The sequence below is a fragment of the Otolemur garnettii genome, unplaced genomic scaffold (assembly GCF_000181295.1).
Source record: "Otolemur garnettii isolate 467f Iridium unplaced genomic scaffold, OtoGar3 scaffold00017, whole genome shotgun sequence".
Classification (NCBI taxonomy): Eukaryota; Metazoa; Chordata; class Mammalia; order Primates; family Galagidae; genus Otolemur; species Otolemur garnettii.
The window spans coordinates 3,346,651-3,371,791 of NW_003852412.1; the positions used below are offsets into that span (position 1 = coordinate 3,346,651).

Here is a 25,141-nt window from a genome sequence, read left to right on the forward strand (position 1 = left end):
TGGGACACATCTAAGGAGCTCCCAAAGCATGAACACTCTAAAGTGGTCCATCTGTTAAGGTATCAGGTATTGGTGAACAAAAAACTAGCATTTAATTACGTGGACTATACTCACCTTTTATCCTTACATATAAAGAAGTTATATTTCAGGTTAATTCTCTTAAAGTTTCATCATGGTCTACTAACAATCAAATATGACTTTGAACAACTCTCTCATCTGCACTTGGCCTTAATTTCCTTTTCTGTTAAAGGAAAAGATTGGATTATATGTATTTTTCTAATATATTGTTTAAGTATTTCTTCTGAGGCTTTAATTTCATTTTTCTAGTGGTGTTGTTTTGTTTTATTTTGAGACAAAGTCTCACTTTGTCACCCTGGGCAGAGTGCCATGGCAACATAGCTCATAACAACCTCAAACTCTCAGACTCCAGCAGTTCTCTTGCCTTAGCCTCCCAAGTAGCTGGGACTACAGGTGCCCTCCACAACACCTGGCTATTTTTGTTTTTTAGAGAAGGGATCTTGTTCTGGCTCAGATTGGTCTCAGACATGTGAACTCAATCAGTCCACCTGCCTTGGCCTCCCAGGAGCTAGGAATACAGGCATGAGCCACCACATCTGGCCTTTCATTTTTCTAGTTATTCTGGTTTAAAGGAGTTTTATGGTTTTTGTTTGTTTGTTTTTAGCCATCTTGTGTGCCCTGGATAATTTAAACTGGCCTTGTATTCTTCATTGGAGGCATGCTTTTAGTATTTTAGGGTTTGATGACAAATGACACTCTTAACATCTAAAAATTATCATGGAAGAGAGAGAGAGAACAACAGATTGGACCCAGCAGATATGAGATATAATGGTATACATGAGTGACCCTGAACATGATGTGGATATGGCCACTTTTTTCCTTTTTCATCAGCAGCTGAGCATACGTGTTTCATTGGGTAGAACTTTTGATAAGAAAATGGGTTGTCCTGTTGCCTGAAACTCTCAGTCTTTGTGAAAGCCATTCATCCTCATTTATCTGGAGTAGCAGTATGTCTCTGTTTGTGGCCGTTATATCATCACCTATAATAATTAGACCTAAAGCCCATTTTTGCACAAGTGGAAATCTGGACATCTATAGTAGTCATAAGAGTGACCAGCCAGTCATTGAAGGAACGGGTTTAGCTTTGAAGGTTTGAGTGAAAGAGAATGAGTGTGTGTTTAATCCTCAGGGAAGGAACATGCCCTAGTTCGGTGTTTAGAGATGCAAATCACTTTAAATAGGCCAATTGCAGGAAATGAAACAAGCTCCTTAATTGGTAAAAAGCCCACTTCCTTGTGGGATCAGTAATTTGGCATGGGAATGGACACATTCTAACATCCTTGAAGTTGAAAGAAAAAAAATAGGTGAATTGGTTCACTTTTGATACTTCTCTGCCATTCTTTCAGGAGAAAATGTGGGTTTCACGCTTATCACTTGTCATTTCATTTGACAGTGTTGATTTTCAAAAGAGAAGGACCAAATGCAAATGCTTCTCCTTCCTCTGGAGATGGAGGCAGACTGCTAACATCAAGAGATGTACTCACCTCCCCTGACAACAGATTTCACAGAAGCAGCATCAGTTTCCCCCGTCAGTGGTTCTGTGAAGCTGTTCCGTTTCATCCTCACTATTGTCATTGTTGACATAAATGACAGATGTTCGTTTCTTGTGGTGATGTGGGGGCCTTACCCTTTCTGGCACGAGGATGTGCCTCCCTCACCTGAGTCCTCCTCACCGTTTTGTTTCTAAAATTGTCTTTCCTAGCTGGGTAGAAGTTACAGTTTCCAAATAGGTTACTGACATTAACATACTGCAGAGTATGCAGTTGACGTGATGTGTCTGATGCCTCATCACGCTTTTCATTAAAATACCCGTAACACCTATCACCACCCCACATTTGTAAATCTGCGGTAATACGGGAAACCAAAAATATACCAGTGCTTGGTCACATCTTTAGTAGGAATTACTCTTACTGCCTATCTACAACACATAATCGTGAGTTGGTCGTCCGCTCAGGGCTAGAACGCAGAAACCATGTGACATCCAGACAGGCAGGAAACAGAAGGTGGATTCCACCCACCTGGGCGGCGTCCCCTGGCATCAGAGACTTCATACTTGTGCCAGAAATCCAAATGTCTGGCAAACGGAAGCCGCTTTTTCAGCTGGTCAGAAACATCCATTGCCCTTCCAAACGTAGCATCTTTCCCTTTTAGATTTGAGAAACTACAATTTCTGGTATTTAACACCCTCCATTAGAATAATTGGGGATTTATGGACTCATTTGTAACAGCATATCTTTTGGGTGAGAGACCAAGTAGAACAAAAGCAGTGATCAAAAATACTCTTAATGAAAAAACTGCTGTCAAGGAAGACTTTGGTAAATTGGGGGGAAAGCAAGTACAATGGACACAGATAGTAAAAACAAAGATGGATACAGGCCTGTGGCTTTTTAATTTTTAAGCAATGGAAGAAAAACACCTATGAGCATCTGAAACTATCTAAATAAAAGAAAAACAAAAACTGATTTTTTAGAAAAGAAGGAAATGCATGCTGACCTCAGCTGTCCCTTCTACTGCCAGGAATGATGTTAGGGCTAAGAACTCTACTTGCTAAGGTGTGTATGTAAGTTATGTATACATATAAACGTGATATGTATGCATTATCATGGATTTGAGGATACACAAAATGTATTTACATCTATGTATCTTTCCCCAAAACATCATTTAGGGATATACAGAAGGTAATTGAAAGATAAATTAAAATGATCTTAGATTGGAAGGATGAAGTATGAAAGTCATGTGGAGAGCGTTGATAGACACATGAAAGTTTAAGAGATTCTTCAAAATACAGTATGAATAAAAGTTCAGCAATAACAGTATAGATCTAAAGCTCAGTATTGACTAAGATCAGAGACAGGTATGGCAGAAATATACATGTGCCATGTGCTAAGTTCCTTGATTTTGGGAAGTGCAGAAAAAACAAGAATTACATTGAACTCATTAAGTAAAATACGCATTCAGGTGTGTCTTAAAACATTTAGAGATCATAACTCACCTACAAAGCAATGATGTCCTTGTATATCACAGAAGAAAAATAAAAATACTTATCCAAAAAGAAAAAAAGAAATAAAGGTGAGTAATTTAAAGGTAAAAAAAATTCATTTAGCACAGAGTAAGCAGACTACCAACTTCAACTTTGATGGAACAATGTAAGAATTATTTACTGTAAAGTATTGGGTCACAGTTTTCAGGAGCACCAGAGAGTGAGCACCAGAGGTCCCATAGCCCAGAAAACACCCAGGCCACATTGCATCATGGTGAGTTAGATCATGAGTTAGATCATTGCATCATACTCAGTTAGATCCTGGCTCCCACTGTCCTAATCCCTGGATCCCAGAAACTCTTGACACTGGTGCCTGCAAAGAGGAATGTTTCTGCCTCCTCTTTTGCCACCATAGTGGACTTGTCAGGTCTCTCTCTTTTTTTTTATTTTGAGACAGTCTCACTGTGTCACCCTCGGTAGAGTGCTGTGGCATCACAGCTCACACTCTCGGGCCCAAGTGATTCTCTTACTTCAGCCTCCCTTGTAGCTGGGACTACAGGCACCCACCACAATGCCTGGCTATTTTTTTGTTTGTTTAGCAGGCTCGGTTGGGTTCAAACCCACCACCCCTTGTGCATGTGGCCAGCGCCCTAACTGCTGAGCTACAAGCAACGAGCCCAGATCTCTTTATTGCCTTTGTTCAAACCAAAGTTGAGTTTAGCTTGAAAAACTCAAAAGAGACTAGTCTGTATTCTAAATGATCTAACTGCAAAGAAAGTGAGAGAAGTGGTTGGTGGCATCAACTATGGGGAGGTAGGTTCTATGCTACAGGAAATTCCTCTCATACAGGGTGTTACTTACAAGATAACTGGGTGACTATAAAGATGACAGATGCTTACTATGGTAACTAGGTGTAGTGACTACAGGGCACTTCTGGAAAACTAACCAAATAAATTCAGTGAGTTGAACCTGATCTACCTGAGATTAATACTTATTATAAAGTGACAATAATCTAAGCAGCCATTCATATATGGAACAAAAATTGACAGACTAGGCCAGCACCTGTAGCTCAGTGAGTAGGGCCCCAGCCCCATATACCGAGGGTGGTGGGTTCAAACCCAGCCCTGACCAAACTGTAACAAAAAATAGCCAGACATTGTGACAGGCACCTGTAGTCCCAGCTACTCGGGAGGCTGAGGCAAGAGAATCGCCTATGTCCACGAGTTGGAGGTTGCTGTGAGCTGTGATGCCACAGAACTCTACCAAGGGCAATAAAGTGAGACTCTGTCTCTAAAAAAGAATTGACAGACTGATTATGACATGATGAAAGAAACATCACAAACCACCGAGAGATCATTGAATCAACAAATGATACAGGAGAAAATTGGCTATTATGTGAAAAATACTTAACGCGAGCTTCTTTGTGCTTGTTAATCTATGCTAAAATGGCTTTTGTGTGGCTTTTTAATAACTTATGAAAGTTAAACCCTAAAAAATCAAATTATAATTGAACATTTTATATATTTAGTATGGAGAAATAATTTCTGAGCATGAAAAAGTAGAAGAAATTGCTAAAAAGAAAAGCTGAAAAATTTTCAAGTTAAAACACCATAGATCTTTTATCCAGTGTGAGTAATTTTTATAAGTGGAGAGAGTTATGGGTCTGGTGTCAATCATTTACATGTGGCTAACTAGTTCTCCCAACACCATTATTAAGTAGGGTTTCTTTTCCACAGTTTTTGCCTTTGGTTTATTGAAAATCAGATGACAATGTGAGGCAGGTTTCATCTCTGGATGCTCTATTATGTTCCATAGATCTCTGTCTCTATTTTTAGGCCAATACCATGCTGTTTTAATCACTGTAGACTTGTAATATGATCTGAAGTCTGGTAACGAGGTCCCTCCAGATTCTTAAAATTGTATTGACTATTCAGGTTTTTTTCTGATTCCATACAAAATGAAGAACTATTTTTTCAAGTTCTTTAAACTCTGATGTTGGTATTTTAATGGGATTGCATTATATCTGTATAATACTTTGGGTAGTACACACATTTTAAAATATCCACATCTAAGACACAAACTATAAAAACTGTAGAAGAAAGTGTGGGAAAAACTCTTAATGATATCGGCCTCAGGAAAGATTTTATGAAGAAGACCCCATTGGCAGTTGCAGCAAAAACAAAAGTAAATGGATGGGATAAGATCAACCATAAAAGCTTCTGCACAGCTAAGGACAAAATAAACAAAGCACATAGCCTTCAGAATAGAAGATATTTGCATGTCACAAATCTGACAAAAGGCTAATAATCAGAATCTATAAAGAACTCAAGCAAATCAATAAGAAAAGAGCAAACAACCCAGTTAATCATGGGGCAAGAAACATGAACAGGACTTTCTCCCAAGAGGACAAAGGAATAGCCAACAAGCACATGAAAAAATGCTTATTGTCCATAATTATCAGAGAAACGCAAATCAAGACTACCTTGAGATATCACCTAATCCCAGTGAGAACAGCCCATGTCATGAAGTTCCAATGCTGTAGATGCTAGCATGGGTGAGAAAAGAATTGAACATGTATATGCTGTTAGTAGGATTGCAAACTAATGCACCCTTTTTGGAAAGAAATATGGAGTATTCTCAGAGAGCTAAAAGTAGACTTTCCATTTGATCCTACAGTCCCATTACTAGGTAACTACCCAGAAGAAGAAAAAATCATTTTATCATAAGGACATTTGCATTTAAATGTTTATAGCAGCTCAGTCCACAAGAGCAAATGTCCATCAACCTATGACTAGATTAATAAACCGTGGTGTGTGTATATAGATACAGATACACAATACACATACATACACACATGCCACAGAATACTATTCATCTATAAGAAGATGGAAACTTTACACATCTTTTTTTATTTACCTGGATATAATTAAAGACCATTCTCCTTAGTAAAGTATCTTAAGAATGGAAAATCAAGCATTCCATGTACTCTATACTAATTTAAAACTAGTAGATGAACAACTACAGGCCCACACAAAAGAAAAACAAATTCAAAGAGAAGGGAATGGGGTGGGAGTGGGGGTGGAGGGAAGGTTCTGCAAGCTCCCACCCTAACAGGTACAATGTAGGGGAATGTGGAACAACTCCTGGGTGAAGGTCTGAGCAACAACTCGGACTTTACCTAATAAACACAAACAACATAACCTAATGGGATGTACCTTTCAGATATTAATCTGAAATTAAGAAAAAACTAAAACACAAAAAAGATACCAGTTATATTGGATTAGGGCCCATTCCTGTGATCTCTTTTTATCTCTCTATAAAAGGCCCTATCTTCAAATATAATAAAATTCTGGGTTACTGGGGGCTAGGACCTCAACATGTGAATCTTAGGGCAATGTAAAATTCAGCATGACAGTTACATATAGTGATTTAGAGTATGTAAAAGAACTTGTTTCTTTTTACATGTTAATAAATTAGATTTGTGAAAATAATTTAAGTACTTGAAATGATTTTGTTAAGTGAGATAATTTGCAATATTTACAAGGAAAATAAAATATATTACATTAATAACTATACCTTAAAATGTTCAAAATAGCTGAAATTTGGAGTGAAACTAAACTTCATTCAAAGGCCTCTTAAAAATGGTAGCTAAAATTTGCTAGTTATAAATTAATCATGATTTTTAGCTGAACTTAAAAACTGAGAGAAAAAAGCTAGTTTTTTAATTTACCATTTTAATAAATTGAACATTAACTTAAAAACATCATAAATAAAATTAGAATATTAACAAAGAACTGAGGATATATCTGTAACAAATGGGCAGAAGATTAATAGTGTCAAGTCGTAAGGAGCTCTTTTTAATAAATGTATTAAAATACTGGGCTGCCCCACTCAAGAGGCAAAAGAAATGGACAGACAGTTCCACAGAATTAACAGAAATGACAGGTAAACAAATGAAACATTCAGCCTCTCACTAATCAAATAAATGGAAATCAAAATGATGAGATACCAGTTTTCACCTGATTTGCAAATATTCAAAAGCAAACACGGGAATAGTCATTTCTAGTGGTGGTGTAGTGAAATGGGTATTCTTACTGCATTAATGTAAAATTACAGTGGCTTTAGAGAGCTGCTCCATCCTTCATGTCAAGAACCCTAAAAATAGTTGAACCATTATTTGCACCTCATAAATATAGTTTAAGGAAATAATCAGAGAAGTACTCAGAAATACATATTTTAAGATGTTAATTGCTGCATTATTTATAACTACAAAATTGGATGTGGTAAGAAGAGTGATGGTTAAATTGTAGTCCATCTGTATAATGGAATAATCTGTAGCCATTAAAAAATCATCACACTTTTTGAAAAACATTTAATGGCATAGGAAAATTATAATTACAACCTAATTATAGAGCAAGACACAAAACTGAATATAATTTCGGATCCAATTGGAAAGTATGTTTATATGTATATACATGTGCACACTGTCAAAAATAGACTAAGGAAAGACTACAGTATTAGTAGGATTACCAATTTCATTTTTATAATTCCAGTATATTTTCCAAGTCCTCAGCCATGATCATGTGTTACCTTTCGAATCAAGTTTTAAAAACTTATATTAAAAGTGAGCAGTTCTTTCTATGAATGTTAAACATCTCAGCGGAAAAATCCCGTGTGCACATTGCTTCTACGCTCACCATCTGCCTCCAGTTTAAAGCAGTTAAACAGTTTTATGTGTAGGATTTTCCAATACTAGTAACAGTACTAAAGTTACCCCTCAGTCTAATTTATCTTTAGTCAGCCCTTTGGTGGTCATAGACATATGCTACTGTCGTCTCCCTGACATCCACCTAGAAACACACATGTCTGCTGGGGACGGTAGCGCAGGATCTAGACGAAGCGTGGAGTGCTTTTTATGACATACGTTGCTGAATAAAAATGTCTTCAAAAAATTTTGGTCTGAGTGCATTGCTATTGGAAAACATTACGGAACTATTGAGCAGGACTTATTTTTTAGTTAAAAAATGTTAATTGAAAGTATTCTCAGTTAAGTAAAATTGTTCTCCATTAAGATTCCAAAATTGTAAATCCCCTAACCTGTAGGGGAGCAGTTGAAGTTTGTTTTGCTATAGCCACATATCATAAAATATAAACGCTAACCACTTGTACCTTATCTCATTCATTTTCTGCCTGATAGCACGTTTTTAATATCAGGTTTTTAAGTCATACTATGAAATGATTTGCCATTATGACATGGACATTTCTTATTTTTGAAGTATAACTTAATGAAATAACCCAATGCAGATATTACTATTCATTACCTTCTATGTCTTGGTGCAACAAGACAGTTCCTAGTCCAGTCCCTTGAGAAACTAGTTTAAGTTGAATGTTGCTCAATATTTATTGATGACTCAATAAATTGACTCAGACTTGACACCATCCTATGGGTCCTACTGTTCCACCATTGGACATCCACTGTAATCGCCCAGTGCCCCAAGCTAATGACCTCCTTATAAAAAAAAAAAATTAAAAAATGAAAATCAGCCTGAGCACCCTTACAGGATTGGATACTAGGAGCCAAGTTCTGTTCCTTGAATATTTCTCTTCTCTTCCTCTGATACGTACTTCTACACATATTTCTGTCCTTGTGGCCTCTTGTGTTTACTCCTCCATTTTAACTCTTGAAATCTCTTGGATCACATGATCTGTTACTGTTTTACCTGTGGTGTGCACCTGTCCCCTAGGTCACCTGTATTATGCATGTGCTGAGTTTTTCCACCACTTGATCTTGCACCTGGATGTTTCTTCTGACTTACAGATGCGTGTTTCTATTTATTCTCCATCTGAGTGTCCCACCAGTACCTCAAATCCAACTGGTATCCAGTACCAGAGTTACTGTTGCCAGTTCAGTGTATTCTCTCTGTTGTTAGCAACGTCATCCACATAGTTGCCCCTGCAACTTTAGCATCTTCTGTCATGTGATCCTTCCCCCTTTCCTTATTGAATGTGTTTTGTACCTGCCCCTCCTCCCCCGTGCCACCACCACTGGTTCAGGGGTTTTGCAGTGGACGGAGAACTGAGATCCCTCCTTCCGCACCTGCACACTCTCACCCCCTGTGCCCACCTCCCATCAAATCTCTCTTCTACAGAGAAGCTGATTTTTTGAAAAACACACTTAATTGTGTTTTTACTTAAAGTGAAAACATTCCATGGTTCATCATGACATATACGAGTGTAGTGGTTCCGGAAGTGATCCCCAGAACAGCAGCAGCAGCAGGAGACTAGTTGGAAATAAAACTCTGAGACTCGAGCCCAGACCTACTAATTAAGTAGCTGTGGGGGCAGTGCGCAGCAGTCTTTGACCCAAGAAGTCCCCAAGGTGATTCTGATGCACTCTACAGTTGGAGATTTACTGCACTGTGGGTTCCAAAGCCTGGCTGCACATTTGATTCACATGTAGAGCTTGAAAATATACCCAGCCCCCAGATCAATTAAATTAGAAATTCAGCTGCCTGGCCTGGCATCAGGATATAGCTTTTTAAGTGGTCCCTGGGGATTTTGATATGTTTGTAAAGGTTAGAGAATAACTTAAACTGTAAAATATCCACCACCACCCCTTTTTTTCATTTTTAGCAGAATCTAAAGTAGTGTTTCTTGAAACTTGAGTGCACACTGGAATCACCTGGGAATCTTTAAAAATGACTGATGATTGTCCCACACCTTCTATCTCACCCTTAGTCTGATTTAATTGGTTTGCGGTGTGGTTTGGGCTTCAGTTTTTTCTTTTACTTTTCTTTTTTTTTTTTAAACTTCGCTGGGCTATTTTAATGTGAAGTAGCCAAGGTTAAGATCCCTGTGTACAGCTGGGATCCTGAATCTCCGGTGAGCCTATGAATCACCTGGAGTACTTGATAAAAATAGGGGCCTCAGTCAGGTGAAGAATCATCAGGAATTCTGCCCCAAAGGATATTTCCAGCTGACCTCAGACTGCTGTAGTTTGATCTTCATCCATCCTGTGAGCTCCTCGTGGTTCACTGCCCTGCTCTAATTTCTCATAACTCCCCCTCCATGGCATCAACTTACTTCAAGTTCCTTAAATGTGTCTTGCTTAAATGATTGGAGGAAAGTGTAGATTATTCAAGTCAATAAATTATCTTGTCAATTGATCAGCCATTTGGAAAAGAGGTAAACTGGACTCCTATCTCCTCAACACCAAATCAACCCCATATAAATAAAGATTAACTACAAAAAGAAACCATCAAAGTACTAGAAAAAATATGGATGCATTTAGAAAAATAATTTGAGATTGTGAAAGACCTTTCCAAACGAGGTATAAAACCTAAAAGCCATCCAGGAAAATGGTTGATAAATTTGATTGAATAAAATTTTTCATGCAGAATAGTTAAGTAACGTTAAAAAATAAACACAAATGGAAAACACATCTTCAGTGTATTGGCAGAATTACCGCACTGTGCACGAAAAAGAAAAAAACAGACTAACATCAATCAGTGGGATAAAGTATGAACCAGGTCATTTGTGCAAAAGAAACACAAATGTTAATTAACATATTAAAAGATGGTCCCTCTCCTTTCCTTTCACTTTTCCTTCTACCTCCTTTCTTCAGGACTGAGGTGGACAGTTCCCCTGGGAAACTATTCTTCATCTTCCCTTCCCCATCCATGGCTTCCTAATTTAACCTTACCCCCGTGGACTGAGTGCCATCATGCTCTCCAGGCCTTTCTACCCTGCCCCGGGGTTAGAGGCCTGTGTCCAGGCATGGTCTGATTCATCCTTTTTTCTTTGAAGGCTACCAAGGGTCTGCCACATGGTAGCCGCAAAGGAGGGAAATCTGGCAGGACTCTGCTGTCCAGCTTCTTAGTACTAGTCTGCCTTACAGACACATCTGGCCTTACACCAAAGGAATTGGCTATTTCTGACCCCTTGGGTATTCCCAGAATATAAAACTCTGTCTTAATTCAGCATAGTCTACAGAATTTCATTGTCACTGCCAACGTCACTTAAAGGAAGCCCCAGGGATCATTTGACTCTCTGGGCCTAGCAAAGCGTCCAGCATATAGTGACTCTGCGTAAGTGTTTGTCAAATGATTTAGAAGTCCAAAATATGTTCCTTTCCTGTGCCTCATTCTGTTCAGGGCCTAAAAGCCTCTGTCATGCTCTTCAAGAAAGCAATCACAATTTTTTTTCCCTTCCTCAATTTGCCACAAAGTACCTAAAGGCCTCAACACCTTGTAATTAATAACCGTGGCTCAATAGGGTAGTGATTTCCTGAAGGCTGATACTGGTACAAACAGAATCTCAGAGTTGTATGTAGTTTGAAATAGGCTGTGCTGTTCACACTCGTCAATTATTTTAAGATTGTCTGTTAAAAAGATCATAGATACATGGATGCACATACAGAACATAAAGTAATAAGGACTTGAATGAAGGAGTTCTTGTCATGGTTAAGGGCAATTCCTCACGTCTATAAGAGGAAATGATTAAAATAATAAGAGTGAGTGGTCTTAGTTTTGCTTCTGATAATCAGTAGTTCTATTCAGATCCCATGCCTTGATTTTAACTGTCCTAATGACTTTAGGTATTCTTAAATTTTAAATACCCCAAAATGCCAAATAGTGGGCATTCTGCCTTGAAAAAAATGGAAGCATGAAGTACACAGATTTTAAGTCCTCGATTTCATTCATGTGTTGTTAGGTGCTCATTAAAATGAAAACTTTTTAATCAGCTGACTTCAAGATCCTCGAACACTGGTTTAAACAAATGCTTGAAGTTGGTAGTAAAAATGTGAACAAGATTATGGTCAACGAATGTTTTCTTCCTTATGTTTTCCTTCCGCAGAGAATTTTTCTTGACACAGGGATGTAAGCTCAGCTTGGTCAGGGCCCGGGGTTGGGGGCAGTCTTGTTTTATAGAAAGGGAGAAATTGTGGATATGATTAGGTAAGAGTAACTGCTGGATTTGGGGAAGGGGAAGTCATGTACCTGCTTAACCCAGGAAGGATGCCTGTGGGCAGGTGGGATTTCCAGATTGTTGACATGGTGGGATTCTACTGTTTGTTTGGGCTAATAGGGAAGGGATTTGAGGTCTTAGCATTATTTGTTCATATGTAGAGGTCAGAGTGAGGTGAATGTATAAAAGGGACGTTGAATTAGTATTCTTGAGACAAGAAAAGAAGGAAATTGAGTTATAGAAGGAAATAGGAAAGTGGGGGGAGAAAAGCCCAACACTTCCTGGTTAAACGCTCCCAGGGGCTAGTGGAAGTTTAGGATATGATTTATAAAACATAAGAAATTCAAGACCTTGGTTCTCAACCTTAGCTGCATATTAGAATTTTCACATTTAATCAGAATGGGGTAGGACCTGTACATTAAGCATTTTCAAAGCTTCTCAGATGATTCTAGTACGTATCCCAGGTTGACAACTGTTTACTGATCTGAGGAAGTGAAAGGGGGTGTAAGAAATTTATCAGAGGAAGAGGAATCTCAGGGCTCGGGGTTTTCCAAGATCTCCGGTGTGGTTTGTGGGAACTGAAAGTCAGAATTCTGATTTGATAGATTCTTGCCATACTACATAAGATTTTATTGGGAAGCAGTAGGGTCAAATGTCTATGATTCTTTAAGTCTGAATACATTTCTGGAGTTTGAAATTGAAAAATGATTATTTAAAAGAAAAGAAAAAAGGCGTCCACATCTTTTGCTTCTTCCAGGTAGAATTTATGGGTACAAGAAGCAAAAGGAACATTTAGCATTTGTTAAATGGGACCACCTTAAATTTAACATTTATTTTTTAACTAAGAACCGAAAGGAGGAGGTTTAAAATTGAGAATACCTTTAGATTACATTTAGAAAGTTATATGGACATTGGGCATTTCATTTAAATACTTCCTCTTTGACTAGAAATCACTCAGCAATTGAAGCAAACAGCCTAAGAAGAACCAATTTCCTGATAACATCCACCCTTCTTCTAGGTAAAAGGGGGAATTCTTTGTATATAATTATGTTAAGGAATTAAATCCCTTCATGTAAGATGGAAAAAAAAAATTGCACCCATTAGGTTACATTCTTTAACTCAGAGTCTTATCAAGACCCAGAGTCTTATTAATTATCTAAGATTAATAGAATGAATCACGTTTCATAAAATTGCATGAAGCTTAGGAATATCTTTTACAGTGGCTGTTTTTACCTCCCTTCCTGACTTTACAAATGCTGCTCTTAGTAACTTTAAACAAAGGGTAAAAGTAATCTCTTCTTTATTACCGGGAAGATGAATTACCGTAGATGGGAGGAAAACACACAACGAGAAAAAAAAATCAACTTTCTTCATCACTCTTGACATTCACCAGTCTTTACTTGAGATCACCTTGAGATGTGACATCAATTCAGAGTAATAAGGAAGGGTCAATGAAAAGCTAAAACATTCTCAAGAACCCATTATAAGACATCTCCAAGGGATTCCTGTCAATGCCATGGCATTTCAAATACAGTACACAAATTCCAGAGAAACAGCTTCGTGAAACAGAGACAATAGGCATCTGTGCAAGTCCTACGACATCGAAATTGACCTCTTATTGGGGCTTTCTTCTACTCCCTACGTATTTCCCCCCTATAACCTCGTAAGTCAGCCTTAGAAAGCATTACGTGGGCATTTATCAGCAGCCACTGAGAAACAGTACATTTTATATGGAAAATGGTGGAATTTTTTTTTTAAGTGAATTAATACTTGTAAGGGCTTTGGCTTAGGAAAATTTCTCTATCATGTGAATAAGGATCTAGAATCAGTTTTATAACATGAGCCTGGAGATGGTGATCGATATACAGTATATATCTGCTTCCGTCAGGAGATCTCTAGCTCTTTATATCTTGTTCATCTGTTTAATCTGTTCTGGCAATTAGCTCAAAGCTCTAGGTATAGAAAGAACTGAATAAATCATTACTGAATTAGAAAAAATCCAGTATGTTTCCAGTTTATTATGTAACAGGGACTAGGTTAGTGTGCTGAGAACTCAAAGCACACTTTTGTGTACCTATAGTTCAGACCAGAGTTTATCCCTCACTAACAGTTAGAATTCTAAGTTACTAGAGGAATATAGAAATGGAATAGTCCCCACAGCATGACAGGTGCTGAAAGGTTAAACGAAGTATTCTTACCCCAGCATTGGTAGTTAGCTTGTAGAATTTTCCTTCCCTACAAACTTTTTACTTAGCACTTATTGACTGGTTTGAGTGTCTGAAACATTGGGGTCATTAAATTCATTGGGCACTAAGTAATGGGAAATAAGAAATCAGTGCTATTTACCCTAAAGTACATATAATAAATGTTATTTATGAGAGCTGCCTCTAAATGTAGTATTATATATAATTGCATAGATATGGAATATAAGTACATTCTAATATATTTTAAATTGTTTGAGGTGGAGCCTCCATAAACAAAGCCTAAACCTTACCCAGGTATTCAAGTTTTGCCCCTAATTCCTCTTTACTCTTCCAAACCTTGTTCTCCCTTAGTCTTCCCCATCTCAGTTAAGGTCACAACCTACCCATTTGTTCAGTCCTAAAATATGGAAGTCTTCCTTGTTTCCTTTCTTTCCCCTTCTGTCCACTCACTATCATTTTTCAGCAAATTCTGTTGGCTCTACTGCCAGAACATACCTGAGATCTGCTGTCACCCCATCCATGTCACCATCGTCCCTCACCCTGTCTATGTGGGTAGCCTTCTAATTCATCTCCCCACTTCTAGCTTGCGTAAAGCCCCTTGGCTACAGAACAGCTAGCCAGCTATAAGAGTCCTTCTAAAGTGCAGATCAAATCATGTTATTCCCCTCTATGAGGTAGAGGATTCATAAATATTTGTTGACTGAATCAGTCAAGTAGTGAGTAATGGTGCCGACTCAGGATGGATCAATGAGGCAGGGAGGGGAAAAACCAAAAGAGATTCAGAGAGCCCAAGTTATGAGAAAACCTAGATTTGTTGTGTTAATTCTTTCTTTGAAAGGCCAAACATGTAAGTCTACTTCTGTTCACTGGCTGGCTGTGAACAGTTTACAGCAGTGGTTCTCAACCTTCCTAATGCCGCGACCCTTTGGTACAGTTCCTCATGTTGTGGTGACCCCCAACCATAAAATTATTTTCATTGCTACTTTGTAATTTTGCTGCTCTTATGAATCGTAATGTAAATATCTGATATGCAGGATGTATTTAGGCGACCCCTGTGAAAGCGTCTTTTGACCCCCAAGTTGAGAACCACACTTTACAGTTTGCAGATCCACTGATGGCCAATCAAGGCTTTTTTGCACTAAGCAGCTGCCCAGGTTTAATTAATATTCCCTACAACTGTATCTGGAGAGGAGCCAGCTTCTGAGACAGGTGTCTAAATGAAAGGAAGGTTCTAACTCCCTCTGTGTCCCTTGTCTGGGTCTGGTGGGATATATGCGAACTTCGCTGGAGGCCTGAACTATTAATTTATAGCATGTGGGTCCCCGCGTAGTGTTCCAGGATCTGCTTTCTCTGCTGGTATTCATCTTGCATAGAGATCTAGGGTTTGATTCTAGGAAGGCTGGTCTTATGGTTTTTAAGCAGTGCCTGTGTGTTACCAAGAATCTCTAACAAAGCAATAAGAAACACAGCACTGATTGTTATGGTGCGAACGTCACAACCCATTTAGGGGGGATCATCAGGTAATGACATCAAGGACTCACACGGGGCTTCTCTCCCATCCACCTGGAGTTGCAAATGGCAATTATCATTAGTTCTTGGATTCCCTCAGCCCTGATAGAAAGTCAAGGCATCAGAAACTATCATTTTATGAATAGACAGCTATTAAAAACACATTAATAATCTATAGAGGGTATAGCATATGCCTTTTAAAAAGATTTGCAGCTTGCTTTTCTGTGGCAAAGACACAGGACTTCTCCAATCTAATTACAAAGCAATCAAACAATTTAATTAATCTGGAGATCACTTTCTTAACAATAGCTGCCTCTGAAATGAGGAACCCTGTGAAGTGCCATTAGGTAAAGTATGATTTTCATACGCTGAGATGTATTAGCCTTGCTAGTTCCCCACGGAGGCCGTGGAGTTAATTACCTACCAAATGCCTGACCACTGCGCAGCTTTTCTTTACCAGGTCAGAAACATCAGCAGCGATGCCCGCAGTCTATAAAGTGTCCTAGCACTCACGCATCCAAAGCCAGCAAATCCCCGGGAGCAGCAGGATTTGAGTTATAAGCAAGTGCTGCACATATGGGCAGAGAATTAACTGGCACCAGTTTTCATTTGAGAGTCTCTCAGGTATTGCTTTGCAGATGGGAGGATGAATTCAGAGAGCAGTGCTGTGAGGAGTGAAGGTCAGGTATAGGACTCTGGTTTCAATCCATCTTGCTCTCTCATCCTGGGGAGGCCCTGTGCAGACAAGCCCTCATCCTGAGTTAAGAATATATAAGATGTGCTTCCTAATTTGACCTGATCTAAATTAGCAGTATTTTGATCAGTGCATAACAAAACAGTCTTGCTAAGTCTTCAGAGACCAAGCAGAAATCAATTTTTATTTCAGATAAGAACAAAGACTTCAAAGATTGACTTGTACCTGTCTAATCTGCTATTCTTATAATTTCTCCCTCAGGAAAAGTGAGGAATTTTCTATAATACATGCCACAAATGTCTACAGAATGTTCATTTATGCTTTTCTTCTGTTACTGCCTCTAATTCACTTTTTTCATTGAATTCCCAAAAGATGGGTCAGTCTTTCTCCCAGTCCACCCACGGAGGAAATGTCAGCCGCCTTTTGTCTGTAGTCTGCCCCCTTTTTTCTAATCCGTGAGTCATGCTTGGTTTGCTCACCAAGATATCCTTTCTTTTGATCCTTCATGTCTTACTCCAGCTTATCCTCTGCTACTCCCCGTCTACCCAAACCAGATATATCAGACAAGGTCAAAGCCTCTTGCTTCCAAATATCCCTAAAGAGGCCAGCTGTGATGGCTCACATCTGTAATCCCAGCATTCTGAAAGACCAACATGGATGGATTGCTTAAGCTCAGGAGTAGAAGACTAGCTTGAGCAAGAATGAAACTCTGTCTCTGCAAAAAATAGAAAAACCAACTGGAAGGCCAGTTGTGACCAACTGCCAGCCACAACCATTGTGGCAGGCACCTGTAGTCCCAGCTACTTGGGAGGCTGAGGCAAGAGGATCACTTGAGCCCAGGAGTTTGAGGTTGTAGTGAACTATGATGCCACAGCACTCTGTCCAGAGTAACAAAGTGAGATTGTCTCAACAAAACAAACAAACAAAAAGCCCCAAATATCTCTGAAGACCTCCCACCAGTGAATACCCATAAACACAGTTCACAGCTCCCTGGCTTTGCCGGTCTGAATGCCCTGACCAGAGAGGCTGTCTCTATTGCATTGCCCTTCTGCTTTTGGGCTGTTTCTAACCCCTTCCTAAAGTCTCCTCCTGTTTGTCCTCTTATCTAAAGCTTGCTGAATTTCCCTCAGTTTGAGCTAGAGTCTCTTGTCCTGAAGGAATTATCTGTTTCTCTAACCTGCTTCACCTTCATTCATTTTCTGTAACATCCCAAGACACACAGAAGACTTAATAATAATTCGTGTGTGTATTTGCCTTTCAACATAGCTTTTCAATCTGACACGAAACAAATATCTGCAATTAGTAGTATAATACAGATGGCTCTATGGTCTTGACAATGTGGGAATTCGGGTTTGAGAGCAGCATGAGAGTAGATGAGAAGAAAATGCAGAAAGTTTTCAATTGATGGACCTGAAAAGGCAGCCCCAAATGGGAGGGCAAAACTCTGAAGATGAAGAATGGTTAATGAATGGTTAATGATGGCTTTAATTTTTTTTTTTTTTTTTTTTTTTTAGGAGCAGAATTAAATTAACCTAGCTCTTAAGTTTCTCCCTATCCATCCTCAAGGTGACTGGTCACCATTATAAAATGTTACATAGCTTCTTGGGAACCACTCAGTAAAATCTCTAACAGCTCAAATGGTTTTAATTCCTTATATGTCCCTTTTTAAGATTCAAAAAATATTTAATAAGCTATCTCTATTTGTTCCAGTTAATCACACCCTAATCTGCAGATTTAGTGTTTTCTTTGCAAAGGACACAGTGCCAAGACTTTGGTGCCAGATTTCATTGCTCTTATTATTTCATTTAAATGAATAGGGTACCAGGGATTGCTATAAAAATGTCTTGGCTTCAAATAATCAGGTTTTTTGGTTGTTGTTATTCCTAGTAATTTACTGGTAGTTTGCCCTATATGGTGTATGAGCAAAGGGAACATTTTTCCCCAATGAAATACAAAATCTATATGAAGATTTCTGGTATTAGATAATTTCCTTTAGGAAACAGAATTTTTTTAGCCATCTCAAAATTATCAAGATCTCTCAAGGAGCGTGTAGAGTAATATACAAGCTAAGTTCAGGGTGCAGAAGGGAATGAAGGCTGTTGAGAGAAGTTGAAAGAACTTAATTTAGCTGTGTAGATAAATGGACAAAATGAATCCTGGATTATTGGATGGCAAAAGCAGAATTCATTTTCCCAGGGGCCCAAGGAACAGCAGATGCAAAGGCATGATAAATTTCATTGCAGCAGCGGGAAAATGCTTCATGATTCTCTATCCATAAAGAAGTGGGCTTCTCAGCGCTTCCCTGTTAAATGGCTGTGATTGTGCTGTCTGTCATAAAGTTAATGGCATTTGTTGAAGACATCACTATAAAATTTGCAACCTTAAGTTAATTGAAAATTTTCAGTAGAGATATAGCCAGTCCAGAAGTCTTCAAAGTAACACTAGACTTAGCTTCTTAATGTGTTCACCTATTCTTTCTACACACTGGTAATAAATTGTTTACCTTTACAGCCAGGTACTGACTTGAACATGAACTCTTGTATTCCTTATGCCTAATTACAGTAGTCGCATTCATTAAGAAACCGGTGATGGGGCCACCGACCTTCCTGTTTTACTTTCCCTTTTCCAAGAATGTGCAGGATCACTTTGCAGCCTTTCCTCACCCCCTTATTTAAACCAACGACAGTCTCATGCGGTCCTCAGACAATTCTGCCAATCTAATTAAACATGCAGGGGGAAGCAGGGTGGTCTGGAGTGTCCTGAACTTGCCCTCACCAGCTGCCTGCCAAGCTTTCTCAATGATCAGCAGCAGGTTGCGTGGTCTGATGGAGAAAGTAACAAGCCCCAGAGGGGCTGCCCTCCTTCCAGCGAGCAGTTGGAGCTCTGTCTTGCCTCTGAAGGACCTGGGGAGACGTTCTCTGCCAGCCTTTGTGTGGCTGTAGCTTTCAGAGGCTGATGGCCAGTCACAGCCCAGCTGCTCAGGAGCAGAGGGATTGTTGAAGAAAATATTGACAAGGGTAATCCTGCTGGGCCGCACGGCTGTGCCAAGCCGCATCTGGATCGTTTTGGAGATGGGTCCCAACTGCTGGATTCTTCCCAGTATTTTACGACTACTTCTGACACACGTACCTTTAAAATATGTACTTCGGAACATGAGGATTTATCTTTGAGTGCTGGGGATTTCATTCAGTCTATTGTAAATAAAAAATACTAAGGCTGCCTCTCTAAAATTTAGAAAGCCCTTCCCCTGCCCCCTGATTGAAGCATACACTTACCCGTCCATCTGCTCTTTGAGATGTTAGCCTCTGCAGGGTCATATCCAAGACATGCATATATCCATTATCCTATGGGACTGAAATATTTATAAGATTGCATCTATGGCAGACAACTGCCTAGGGATGTAAGTGAATGGGTTTGGTCGTGTATCTTTGTACGCTTGGAAAACTGCACTGCAACTTGGGCTCCGCTCTTCCCCAGATCCCTGCTTCAGATAAAACTAAAACACTGGGGGAAAGGACATTTTACAGAAATGTAAAGAAGTGTACTCCTAAGGAGAAAATGATTCTAGATGTGGATAACGATACTAAAACAAACTCACGTTGTAAATCTTTCTTTTCTTTCTCTCTATAGGAAATAGCCCTCAAGATAGTCCAAGAAATTTCTCCCCCAGTGCCTCAGCCCATTTTTCATTTGCCCGGAGGTAAGCGCTTCCTGTGAGTGGTGTAATAGACGCCGTGTGGAGGATCCTGCTTCTTCCTCCCCTGCCTTCTGTCCTGCTCTGTGTAAGGCCTTCTTGAAGCTCCCCTGGCCAGATGAGTTTAGGCTACCGCAGAACTTCCTTGTGACACACCTGCTTCAACAGTTTTCATAGTTCCTTCTGCTGTTAGTTAGTTACACCCCCTTTCTTGGCTCTTAGCTAGATAGTCCAAGATGGTGAGCTCCCAGTGTGGGCAGGAGATTACCCTTCCTCTCTTTTCTCCCACTCCTATTTCAGGGCCTGTACTTGGTGCTCAAGTACTTTTTACCAGATTTTCTGAGCTGATAGTATTGAGACTGGATTCATCTGTATCCTAGTGTAATTTTTTTTATCGTCGAAATATTTTTTTATAAAAATGACTGTCTTGGGGTCACATCTGAGATGCCTCTCTGTTTAAGAGCATCAAGTTGGCAATATCTTGATCCCCCTGAGGAGAAGGCCACGGTGAGCTAGACAATGTTTTGTATTTTCTCTTCCTGTCGTGTTTAGTTCGGGGCACCAAATATCAAAGCTATATGTGTCATATCTGGGTCATTGAGTCAAGAGGAAGCTTTTGTTGCTGAAGACAATGGTGGGTGTGTGATCTAATGTCAAACCTTTTCAGTTAGGGATTTTTCTATGCTTTAGCTAAGCCAAAGAGGTATGTATACGTGGTTATTTCTGCTGCCTTCTGCACGTGGAATTAGTATACTTCACCCTGAAGCCCAACCTTCTCCTTTTTGGGCTCCTCCACCCCTCACATGTGTACACCTTATCCTTCTCCACCCAGGAGAAATACCAAGAAAGGAAAATGCCCTTTCAGCCAGGTTTCTGAATATTCAGGATAAATTTGGTTTATTATTTGAATGTCCTAGATATTTGCTAAATTTTCCTCGAGATTATAATCATATCCTGAAGTGTATGAAAGTAGCACTTAATAAAGACACATGGGTAGGCTTAAAAATATAGGTGCCAAAAAATGTGTATACAATCAGAAAAGGAAAAAACTGAATTAAAATTGTAATACTCGGTATTTGTCAATAATGTTTGTTATCTTGTATATTGTATCTCTTGTAATTGCAGAAGTCAAATGTGACTTGAATGTTACAATTTTAATAGTTTTTCTTCCTTTCTTAAAGTGTATATACATTTTTTTTTCTTGTACCTGCTGTATATTTGTTCTTACATAAAACTTGCAGTGTTCCATTAACATGTAATGCATTTTATATTAGGAAATCTAAGGGACCGGGCATGATGGCTCATGCCTATAATCCTAGCACTCTGAGTGGCTGTGGTAGGAGATTGTTTGAGCTGAGGAGTTCGAGAGTAGCCTGAGCAAGAGTGAGACCCTGTTTCTACGAAAAATAAGAAAAATTAGCCATCATGGTGATGGATGCCTATAGTCCCAGCTGCTGAGGAGGCTGAGGCAAGAGGATCACTTGAGCCCAGGAATTTGAGGTTGCCATGAGCTATGATGCGAGAGCACTCTAGCCCAGGGCAACAGAGTGAAACAGATTTTTTTTGTCTCAAAAAAAAAAAAAAAAAGAAAAGAAAAGAAGAAAGAAACCCAGGGAAAAGGATACGTTTGCAGCATCTTCAGAATTTTGTGTAATTAAGATTCCTTTAAATTTCACCAAAAAGTATGGTTTATTAGTTATTTCTCATCATATGTTAAATGCATATGTGTATTCTACCAGGGGATACAGAGTGATTAAAATATTATCTCCAAAGAACTTATTGAGAACCACACTTTGATTTTTTCCCCCCAATGCCCGCTTTTATTTTTTTAGTGCCTTACTTTAAGGACTGTAAAGAAAATGTGAAAATTAGCTGGAAAGGCTTTTTGCCCAAAGAATATTAATTCCCGATGGTACTTCTGTTTTAAGTAGGAAGAGAAATCCTATAAAAATTGATAAATAAGTGCCCACCATAGTCTTTAAAACACATCTATACAAAGGGGGAATGCGTTTAATTACTATAAGTAATAAGAAAAGTGGAAATCTCATTACAGAGTGCATTTAAACATGACAGAAATCATAGTGTCTTAATCCTGCCAGATTTATAAAAATGAAGAGGATCTAATAATTAAGTAGGTGACTAGAGGACAGATCAATCTGGTTTCTGTGCTATAAAAAAAGTACACAAACCCCCAGGCATGTTAATTTTTGACAAACAAACCATAAACCGTGACAGAAGATTATCACAGGAGACCTCTGGTTCATTTTGCATGAATTTCCAGATGGAACTCCCTCCACACTCTTCAAAAAGTATTAATTTAGATTAGGATGTGAGTGATCATCTTTTTAAACTTTTATTCGAGTAAACAGAACCCTGTGTTAGTTATGAACGCACTGTTAATTATGAAAACTAAAATTCGTATGTTTTTATCTAACACCTGGGGTCTTTCTCTTTCATTTTAGAGTTGATTGCCATGCAGGAAACATGGAGATTCCACTCGTGGGTGTTAATCCCCTTCCACGTGGTGTTAATCTCTGAGCCTTTAGGAAATAGTGTTGGTTTGATACGCCCACATTTTGTTTAACTTTAGTCTAATAAAGGAAAGAGTCCTCTGTTTTTGAAATTAGTCTTAGGCAAAGGGATAAAAGTCAGGCTTATTATTAATCTTTCCTGATCTTTCCTGTACCATGCGCTAATACTACCTAGTAGATAGACATCTCCTATAATATACTATCTAATTGTATACCGGAAAGTATGGCGACGTGCATTGCTTTCCATACTCTCTAATTGGAGAGTAAAATTATCAAGTTAATCTTTTAATATTAAGCTAAAATAAAGGATTAAAATGAGTACCACAGCCTGGAGCAAGGAAACGTGTTTGCACATTGCTAATTGCCGTACTTATTTACAGTTTACCTGTTTGTGGAGTTACTTTTTTCCTTTGTGATGAGATGAAGGTGGTAATATTGCCCTACCTTTCCCAGAAGATGCAGAGTTTTACATTGTAGAAATTGCTTTTACTTCCATAGGAAATACAGAGCCCTTAGAATAATTGCCTTGGGTCTCTCTCACTTAGTAGGTATCATTCACCAGGTTAAATCTCAGAGTTTAGTTCTATAAGGAGATTACCAGAACAGATTTGCCTGCTTGGTTCAGGTTGAATACTGGTAGGCAGTAACCTCCTAGTTACTCTTTCAGAATTCCTTTAGTTGGTTACATCTTACTGGCATAATCCAACTTGTTTCAGTATCAACTAGAATATATAATGCATCACCCCAGTGACTACAACAATTAAATTAAAAAAAAATTGACTTCCTCTTGGTACAGTTGTGATAGCCAGGTTGATATCGAGACTTTTCATTCTTTGTTGTCGTATTAATCTGTAACTTTTTGTGAGTGGTGTTGAAATGATGTTTTTTTAATCCATTTCTTTGTGTTCTATGTTCCCATTAGATATTTTTCCCTTCTTCCTATTTCATTTAACATAGCACTGAGCTTGCCACCCACAGGGCAAAGACTCTTCAAAAAAGTCTTATTGCATGGCGACAGTGTAGACTTACCTTCAGATGACATTTTATTGGTAGCTTCTGCAAAGAAAAGACGACGTTGTTAGGAGGATCCAAATTGCATTTGTGTGATAGCTTTCTTGAAAAAAGGACCTGATCTCTCTTAAGTACTGCGTATAACATATATAGTAACTTCTGATGTGCCGTTGTCATGGTAATGAAAATGCAATGGTCCTTTGTGCTCCATTTGAGTAAACAGACACAGACGACTTAGGGAACTTTATGAGACATAAATTATTTCTGGTCCATGGCTGTACAGAGTACTCGGCGCATTCTTGTTTAAACATCTTTCTAGTTGTGTGTTTTCCAGAGCGAGCAAATGTAATTTATGCTTCAGAACTAATAAGAACATGTCTCCTCTTGGAATTGTTCATTCATCTGAAATATGTTCATTGATACCCGAGGGAAAGGAGAATTAATGAATCACAAAACAAAATCATGGTGGGGGAGATTGTGTCCTCACTCTTTCCAGAGACTAGTTCCTGATAATTGCTATTAAATGGACTGAATAATTCTTTTAAAATCATACCTTTTTCTTACATGTTTAAATTGGAGATATTTAAAATATAAAGTATAGACATGCATTTTCAAGTCTTTAATAAATAGGCTCAACCTGTGGCCCTTAAATAGATATCAACTTTATAAACATGTTATTACAATTATCTTCTTCATAAACCTTTAACATTTTAATTGTTTAAAATATATATAAATATATTTTTTGCAGTTTTTGGCCGGGGCCAGGTTTGAACCCGCCACCTCTGGTATATGGGGTTGGCGCCCTACTTTTTTGAGCCACACGCACTGCCCTGTTTAAAATATTTTTAAAGAACATAGAACCTAGTTCTCCCAATCTCTTGTATCTGGCATATTTACATCTTATTTTGCTTCTTTTTTTTTTTTAAACATAATTAGAAAAAATTGTTACTGGAGTAACAATTGTACTCCAGTCACGGTGCAGAAATGTAAATTGTACTGAAGTCTTAACATTGCAGTAGTTCTGTGATTTTGCCCTTTTGCCTGTATTGAAGGTAGCATCCACAGCAGCCTATTTGATTTTCCCTTGGATGTAAATTTAGGTTAAAACATGAGTTTTTAAAATGGTGATCTTTGTCTAATTTAAACTAGTGATTTGAATTCTCTGACTTCAACTTACTGTGAGTGCGTCTCTGATAAATTTTTGTCCACTCTTATCTCTCACATGGTGAATTACAAAATACTTATGTGTGATCTTGCAGTATTGCTCTTTATAAAGTGTGTGTTTCCTGGTTTGCCTCTTGGCACATTTGCCTGTATTTGTTTTCACAATGTCCTGTGACTTTAAAGGTACAGTCTTACTCAAAATTGCTAGTGAAGTGACAGGTCTGCAATGCCAGAGATCTCCTGAAATTTGCTTTCTCTTGTGCTCCTGCCCTTGCAGTCGTATTATCTCTGCTACTGTATTAACTCATC

At 38.6% G+C, this 25,141-nt stretch overlaps 1 protein-coding gene across 1 annotated transcript in view; it reads left to right on the forward strand.

The window, feature by feature from the left end:
- Positions 1-25,141, forward strand: part of LOC100943844 (microtubule-associated serine/threonine-protein kinase 4) — a 162,145-nt gene that overhangs the window by 63,704 nt on the left and 73,300 nt on the right. The window contains exon 3 of the mRNA XM_023510918.1: positions 20,063-20,132. Coding sequence (XP_023366686.1) covers positions 20,063-20,132 — 70 coding nt within the window. The remainder of the gene's footprint in view (positions 1-20,062; positions 20,133-25,141) is intronic.